The following is an 8,766-nucleotide window of genomic DNA, read 5'->3' as shown; positions in this document are numbered from 1 at the left end:
AAGTTGCTGGAACAGCTGGAATCAGCTCATTCATGTGGCTAAACGTCAGTTAACCTGCAGCACTGGCACTGTTACTCTACAGACATTTTTGATAAAGTACAAATAAAAATCTGGGTGGGAGGAACAAGCGAACTGCCAGACCTCGTGATGTACCATGCTGCACCTATCAGGTTTTCCAGTGAACAGCTGTCAGACCAGGAAAGCTACAAAATAATGGGTTTACATGTTCTTTATTTAAGTGAAACAAGAGCAAGCGAAAACAGAAGTTTCACATTCCTGTCTGCTAAGCAAGCCTGTGCCTTTTATACCGGCTAACACAGACGGATCCATTGCATGCTGCAGGTTTATACCCTACCCTGACGCCAAAGAAGCCAGCACCGTGGGCAGAGGGGTACAGCATTCACATGGCCACTGGGGGAGAGCCACATAGGACATTTCCTAAGGATCGTGCATTTTACAGTTGGATCACTGCAGAATAAAATAATTACACCATCATAGACCCATTACAAACATTAGCACAGGCAACAGAGATGAGAGAGTAAAAAAATATTCATGGCATCCCAAACTGACCAAAAGCTGATCACAGAGGTGTGTGGTGGGTGTCACTGGTGTCTGCAGACACAGGCTTAGACCAGCCCTGAGAGTTTCTGATTGTCTTTTACTCCTGATAAGACTTCACCAGGAGCCACATGAGCAACACAGTAATGAGGACGATCATGAAGTTGAGGAAAAGTTCTTGTGTGGATCTCTCCATTTTCAGGGATGTTCAGGGGTGGGCAGAGGTCAGCAGGCAGAGCAAAGGGAAGCCTTCGGGGACTTATCTGGGAGTGTCCTTGAGCTCAGCCTTCAGGTCACAGGCTCTTTTAAGGAAAAAAACATGTATATATGTGAAGAACAGATGTATGAAGGCAGGAAGCTCAGCAGAGCTGTATATATTGGTATGAATAAATGTTCCTGCGCCTAGAAGTTAGTAAGCACTGTGAATGCTATGAAGTACAAGCTATCTCGAGAAGCTTATCACCTTCTTTGATTTCCAGCATTCGACAAGAAAGTCTCTCAGTGCTACCCCAAAACACATCTCACAGGGGTGAGCAGCCCCTGGAAAGTCACTCTGCTTTGTGCATTTTGTAATGAATAATGCCAAAACCCCATTTATTATTTGAACTGATATACACTATAAATATAGTACTGTTTAACATTCTCTAAATTCCTATATTTGTTTGCATATTTTATTTTTTTTAAGAAAATAATTGAAACTGTTCTCCTATAAAGAAAGGGTAATAAATCTCTAGGATTTTTACCCCAGTCACTTTTCCAACATTTCTCAAGTAATCTTTGCTGTAAATAAAATTTTGCACAGAAATACTACAGCTTGAGAAAAATGAATTTTAGCCTCTTCTGTAAAAGTTAGAAGAAAAAGCAATGAATTATTTACAGTATCACTAAAAGTACAAGGAGAACCTAAGGTTAAATGTTCTCATTTCTGAAGAACTTCTTAGATTTTATAAGTAAATCCTATGGATGAAATAGGATTTTTGCAAGCATCTTCTGAATTTCCTGCACTTTCAAGCTGTTATAGGTATTTTACTTCCAGAAATCCTGTCTCTTACTTCCAGAAATCCTACTTCCAAAAATCCCAGTCAAAGTCATATTCAAAAACTCTTTTGTTGGTTATTCTTTTCAATTACTTCATCACAGCAAGTTTTGATTTTTGTATGTTCTTGAAGTTCATGCAGAGAAATTAGAATACTTCATCAGGAATGACATACACTAATCCCATCGTTACGCCAGGTAAATAAAATAAAAACCTTTAAACAAATGAGACATAATCTCTAGACAAACCAAGAATTTCAGCCACACAACCAAAATCTTAGAAGAGAAGCTAGACTGGGCTGTAACATCTACAGAGCAAACAAGAGAAGCCTTGGGACCATACCAGAGTGAAGACAGAGGGTTTAAATAGAAACTGCTTTAGTTTGCAGATTAAATATTAAAAGCCTAGTGCATGCAGTTAACAAAATTCCTCCATTCCCAGGCTGTTTTGCCAGCCTCCCGTGTCCTTGGGAAAGAGAAAAATCTGACCTAATAAGTAAGCCAAGGTTGTTGTTGTTGTTGTTGTTTTTTACCTTAAGAAGGTAAATGGAGCCCAGCGGTTCTGCCTCTGGGGCTTTGGGTCACTGCAGATATAATTTTCCTCTCAGCTTCTGCCTATCTCCAACTCGGTCTGGATGCCCCGTCCCTCTGTGGGAACTAAAGTAGTCTGAGGGAGGAGAGCAACAAGTGCATTGGCAACCAAGGTGCTGACATCACCCCCAAAATATTTTAAAAGGGCTAAGCTGGGCTGCAGGACTTGGTTAAGGCTTTTTCTGCTCTGGGGTCCACGGGCTGATTTACTCGCGTTAGTTCTCCTGGAGAGAGCAGGGCTATGGGCAACCCTTCGGAGGCAATGCGACTTTACAGGGTGATTCTTGGGGCCCGTTGGTGTCTTCACACCCAACGTGGGGAAAAGAGAAGGAAAGAAGGATCCACTTGCAGAAACCTGTGTGTTGATTTCAGCTTCTCTGAAGATCATTTCCAATTGCCCACACAGTTAACTTCTTACGTACTGTACGGATGCTGCTCTCCTGCTTACAACTGCATACTATCCTTATCGTCCAACAGCTTCTCATATGCATACACTTTTAAAATAAGGTGAAGAAGAACAAAACATGCTTTGCATTTAAATGCAGTGTAAGGAAATCCATGAGCATTTGCTGAATAGAAAAGTTTGGTACAAGGAAGTTTGAATAACAATGTCCTTTGCTTTAGAATCCGCACTCACCTGCATGCTCCTCCCTCATCCATTTCCCATGCTGGTATTAATGCTCCAGATTCTGGAGCAGACAGAGAAGTATTTCTGCTGCCCTGCAGCATTTCTTCCCAGAAGGCACACCACTTTGCAGCCCAGATAGCTGGAATCCCCACATAACCTTATCTTTGCCCACGGCACCGCTAGAGCTTGTAGTAGATGCAAACAAAAGGAAATGGCAACTTGTTCCCTTTAAACCAATACAGATGACAGGGTATCTCACCAGGGTGGGCTAGACTGAGTCAGGAGCAGAGTGCAGCCTTGTGCTGCCACAGGTCTCCCTGGGCCGAGTGCTCGGAGCCTTTCTCTCAGATAAATAACACGAGTACCTCCAGAGAGGGGTCAGCTTCTGCTGCTGGCTGGGCAGGAGGATCCCGGTCAAGTCAAAGTGTGTAAAGCTAGCCTCAAAGTTGGCCCTCATCCTCATTGCCAAGCCCCCCCCCTCCCCCCCCCCCCCCCCCGGTATACAGTATGGAGATTATCTCCTGATTCTGATGCCTTTTGTGTGTTTACGCATGGGAGTATCAAGGCTGGCTGGGAGGGTCCCATTGCCTGGGTTCACCCATCCCCTTGCACCTTGCACGTCACCGTGATGCCCCAGTGAGGGAGCCTGGCTGGCTGGAAACCAATCCCAAGAAAAATAAACCAAAACAAATAGTTGTGGGTGGCTGGGGGGAGTGGAGGGGAGGGTGGCTTGGTGTTTGCTGGGTGAGCTCCCTAAATAGCATCTCCACATGATCACTGGAGGCAGGAGGTGGACAAGTACCATGGAAACCTTCCCTCTTGTTGGCTTGGCTGCCTTTCTACTGCCCTCTTAGACATCCAAGCAGCAGGGCTGTAAAAGCCAACACGCTGAGTGGGAGTCCTATGCTAAAATATGCAGAGGAAGGAGCTTAACCCATTCTTTGTTCAGGTCTTAGATTTCTATGTAGGTTTGCAAGGCCCTATAGTGATATGTGCTGGGCTGGGCTGAGCCACCGCATCCTGATTTCTTAGGGAAGGCTTGAGCAAATTTGATTTCCTCATTTTGCTGGTGTCCTGTGGGATGGGATTTGGGAAATCCAGGTTCAAAATGCCCAAAGTAAGCAGGAACATCTGGTCTCCGCATGTTCTCCCAGCACTCCCTTCATCTCAGACTTCATCCACAATAGCTAGATATGAAATGTAGCAAAGCAAATATAAAACGGTCTTTGCCTGAATATCTTCAGATAATGTCTTTGACTGAATATCTTCAAATGTTTAGGATTTGGCTTATTAGGACTTCCAGACTGGCTCTACAGACAGGGTTGGGTTTATAGCTCCCTCACTGCTCATACTGTGTGAAGGGTGTCCCTTCAATACGAGGGCCTGTCCCTGCTGCTGTGATAGTTCATTGGGTGAATAGTCCTAGACCAGAGAACTTGTTCATAGTCAAGTTTCTCTACACAACATCCTCAATGTTTCTAACATTGCAAAAATGAAATGGCAAGCTCAAATATTCCATATAGCTGAGAAATTAACTTTCTTCAACCTATCAGCAACTTGGAGGCAGCTCATTTGCTAAAACTGAGACCCTACTAGCTAGGAAATACTTTCTGATGGACAAAGCTAGTCCCTAGCAGCTTTAGAAGAGCCAGACTAGTATGTTACACATACTTTTGAAGCCATCAGACAGAATGCTCCTATATACATACAGATATACACGCATACATATGTATTTCGCAAAGACTTGTGAGAAAAAAGCATGACACTTAATAAGGGTTACCAATAAACACACCTGAGCTGTGGGGCCTGCCTGGATGTTGTCTGTAAACCCAGCCAGTACCTGGAACATCTGACTCCAATACGCTGTGGATTAGACTCTGTAGTTGCCAGAGGCTGACTCTTCTGAACCATCCCCAAATCCATAACCTTGCTATTTACAAACAAAGAGCCCAAAAGCTTTAATGGTCATATCTTTAGAAGGATGTTTTATTTAGTAAAGTTATGTAATACTGATAAGGAAAGCAGAAAGCAGGGAAAAAAAAAAAAAAAAAAAAAAAAAAAAAAAAAAAAAAAGAGAACGAATTAAATGGCTTTACTTTAAATGCTACCCTAGAGGTTTAGATACCGTGCTAAATATTTTTCTTGTCACTTTTATTTTCCTTCTTTTTCTGACAGATCTGGTTCTCAACTTTCACATGCCCTGTGCCAAAGCTCCCTCTTCATGCCTCACATACTCAAACTTAAGGCTCTGGTCTATATTTAAAGTTGCTGTGACTATCTCAAGTTCTTCCTAGCCCACTAATCAAGTAGCACATAATCTTTCAAAACCATTCTTATATAATCAGAGCAGATTGTGTTCATTTTGGTTCTCATCATTACCTTTTTCACTACATGCAACATGTGTATATATTAAATCTACTAATAATCAGTTCACTTTTAAATTGGCACCTACTCTTTCTTGTAATCATGAGCATTTTCTTAGAAGACCCACTCAAAACACTGATATCTGACTCTGTATGAAACTGAGTTTGCAGCAGCATACTGCACTTGTAATCACAGCATGTATTTCATACATAACTATCATGTTATGTATGTAACTATCATGGGACCTGAGAATACGCATCACTTAAGTCTGGTCAGCAGATAGCCCACATACATATCTTAAATCTGCTGATTTACAGTACTTCTAACTGGGCACCACCAATGCAAAAAGCTACTGGGCAGAAGACATACGAAGGAGTCTGGATATTGCCACATCTCACTTTTAGGGTCCTGGCTGAATTCACAACACCCATCACAGCGTCCTGCCACAGTGCTGGGCAGGTGCAGGACCCACAGCAGAGACTCCTGCAGAAGTGGTCACCAGAGGCTCCCTTAATAGAGTCAGTGAAGGAAAAACACACACTATGTAGGTGCAGGCTGTCTGCGTTCTGTAGAAGTCTGCCATAGGGTGAGCATCCCTGAATTCCACAGATAGCACTGACTACCTCTGAAGGGAGCTTTGGGAGAACAGGAAGCATGAACCTAGCTAAAAGGCAGAGGTCTAAAAATTGAATGCATTGACATTGTTGAGCTCCTTCCTCAATGCAAGGAGTAAGACTTTACATCCTCCAAAGCCAATGGCACACCATGTCCCTGTCCTGAGATCCCACATATTATTCATATCTAGAGTTGCCTATCCCGCAGATGAGGAGAGTCTGACAGACATTACTGTGTCTGTGTGACATGTACATTATCACCAGTGTGCCTTTTTCAGATTGCTGAAGCATAAAACAGATCCTAAATTGGGCAGGAACATCAGATCAGCAGAAAGAAAGGGGAAATCATTAGATGTCTGGAGTACCCAGTCACAAAAGGATTACCAACTACCTTTGCATCCATCTCAGTCACAGGCACATATGGGAGGTAGAAATCTGGATGCATTTCTTTTCTCCCTCCAGGCAGATGGGCAAAGGACTGCACAGCCCTGTGAGCAGGATGCAGAGAGCTAACTGCCACTGCAGGTCATTCAGTTCCTAGGGAACTTCACTGATGAAAAATATAAGTCCATCCGGACAGTGTCTCCAGGATGAGATGTCAGCCCTGTGAGACCATCAGAATTTATGTTTTGGGCATGGTGAGAGTAAGTGCTCCATATTGTTGATGTTTGCAGCTCACCAATCTTGTCCTTCTGGAAATCACTGAAAATGTCCATAGAACTTTCACATTTTAATGATCACAACACTCTGTCTCACAGTCATTCATTCATGTTGAGCTTTGCTTCATGCAGGCTAGTTAGCAAGGCCGAACCTCAATGGGAACACAACAGGGAATCATCACAATTTTTTGGTGTCTGGTGAGTGGGATTAACCGCTTCTAAGTTGAAATATCACACTGCAGTCAGCGGGGAGAAACAGTACTCCAATTGGCAATTCATTTCACATAATATAGATATTTACAGTGGCGTGCAAGGTATTTAGCTGTTATATCTCCACAGTTACGTGGGAAGAATATGAACTGAGAAGTCCAAGATAACAAGGCAAAATGTTTTAGAGAAGATTGAAATAGCCAAAGTGTGGGTCACTTCACATACACATTTATAATTGCTGCCAGATCACAGTCTCTTGTTCTCTGTCAGATTTTATTTATTTTTAGACTTGTTATTATATTTCATTAAGTTTAATGTTTTCATTTTGAGCTTTATTATTTCTAGACTTCTTTTCACAATAAGCCATGAGACAGAAAACATTCCTTTGTTATTTCAATCCAACATTTCCAACTGGATAGAAGCTGCAGTACTATGAGCCAAGTTACAAACCCACACGGTAACACAGTGAGACCAGGTCGGTGGTTTGGACCCACAGAAAGTCACAGGCAGCCCTGAACACAATGGGGAAAGAGGACGACTTAAAATTGCTTCTAAGGCAACACCAAAGAAAGGTAAGGCAAGAAGGATGAAAGAGTGGGAGGCCTCAGTTTTAGTCTGTTATAGCTTGCTGTCTTCAAGCTGCTTTAAATGTCAGGCCAAGAGTGATGAAAACTCCAGTTCACCTGCAATAGCAATGACCTAGTCACCTCTAGGACAATCAGGACAGTGAATAACATTTAGTGAATATCAGAGGTGAAATAATGTGGAAATGCTGTAGAAAGCTTAGCCAAAATGGTTGTATTTTACCTCTCAGCTTGAATACACTCACACTTGCTCAGAATAGAGCCACGTTGTAGGACACAGCCTTTGTTTTTCACTAGGCTTTAAAGAAAAATGTTGAAAGGCAACTTCTCCTGTGATGCTAAGCATCAGACCTTGCAGATAATGAATTTCTCCTGGAAGGTAACTGAAAGCTTTCAGGGGATTCAGGACTGTGCTCTGGGACATGCTCTCACTGCACTCCCTTGCCCAGCCAGCATTGGCTGAAGCTATGGAGAGGCTTTTGAGCTTAACTTTCTGCAAAGCTAATTTCAGCAACCAGGGTCAAGGTCACAGCGAAGTAGGTTACCGTGGCCACTCTCCTCCACAGTGTTAGAGCTTAAAACATGCTGCTGGCTGGAGCTGAAGCCCCAACAGGCAGGTGCAGGATCAATCCCTGTGGCTGCAGGCCCCACACCAGCAACATCTTCAGGGGCAGAATGGTTCTGGTAACTGCCAGTTCAGTAAAAGTTTCTTACTGCAATGGATGCAATCTCCAGGTTGTATGTTTGAACTGGCAGACTTCCACCCACAAATACAGAGCACTAGGGGAGCAGAAAAATAATCTAGTCGGCATTTGTTCTGAGGAAAAACAACCTGAAATGTAGCAGATGAATGCATGAGAGGCATTGATATCAGAATCTGTACTGGAAGGAGAATGTGTGAAAATATAATTAGCTTTGTTTTCTGAACTGATTTCTGCTCACAGGTGGTGAAGGAAAATCTTCGGTGCAGCAGGGTCAGAGGCACAGGCAGAGAAGAGCAGCTTTCTGTACGCAGACTTTGAGGCTTGAACAAACTTCACATGCCTGGCAGAGAGAAGACCGGAGTGGTTACTGCAGTCTCAGACTAAGAAAATCAGCAGGTCTTCCCAGCTGCACAGCGTATAGCGTTCAGTCTGGGAGGTCTATAGTATTGCTAGTGGCAAGCAGTGTGAAGACACCCTTAATGTCAGCTTTTCCTGACCTGCTAACCTAACACATCGTAGGGTTTCACAAACATCTTTTGGAGCTGGTAGCCAACATCTTTTGGTCTTCACGAAAAGCTCTTTGAGGTTAATGGACATCTGTCTACTCTTGTCAGTGGGCCTTGCATGAGAACTTTACACCAGGATGCTTCCTTGGGACGAGTATGATACACTGATACACTGATAAAGTAAAGAAGTACTTCCCTATAACTCATGTTTGCTTATGGTATCACATTAAGGGAATACTTTGAGTGAAACTTTACAGTGCTCTTATATCAAGACTGACTGATGCCTCTGTTGGTATTAAAGTAGTGAAAGTCT

The 8,766-nt window shown here is 43.0% G+C and overlaps 1 protein-coding gene across 1 annotated transcript; it reads right to left on the bottom strand.

Moving 5' to 3' along the window:
• Positions 1–658: 658 nt before the first annotated feature.
• On the bottom strand, positions 659–754 carry SLN (sarcolipin). Its single transcript, XM_032181777.1, has one exon. The coding sequence runs from the start codon at positions 752–754 to the stop codon at positions 659–661; it is 96 nt and encodes a 31-aa protein (XP_032037668.1).
• Between the last annotated feature and the right edge of the window lie 8,012 nt (positions 755–8,766).

The sequence above is a fragment of the Aythya fuligula genome, chromosome 1 (genome assembly GCF_009819795.1).
Source record: "Aythya fuligula isolate bAytFul2 chromosome 1, bAytFul2.pri, whole genome shotgun sequence".
Taxonomy (NCBI): domain Eukaryota; kingdom Metazoa; phylum Chordata; class Aves; order Anseriformes; family Anatidae; genus Aythya; species Aythya fuligula.
The sequence above is the reverse complement of the archived record's forward strand: the minus strand, read 5'-3'. Positions and strand labels throughout refer to the sequence as shown.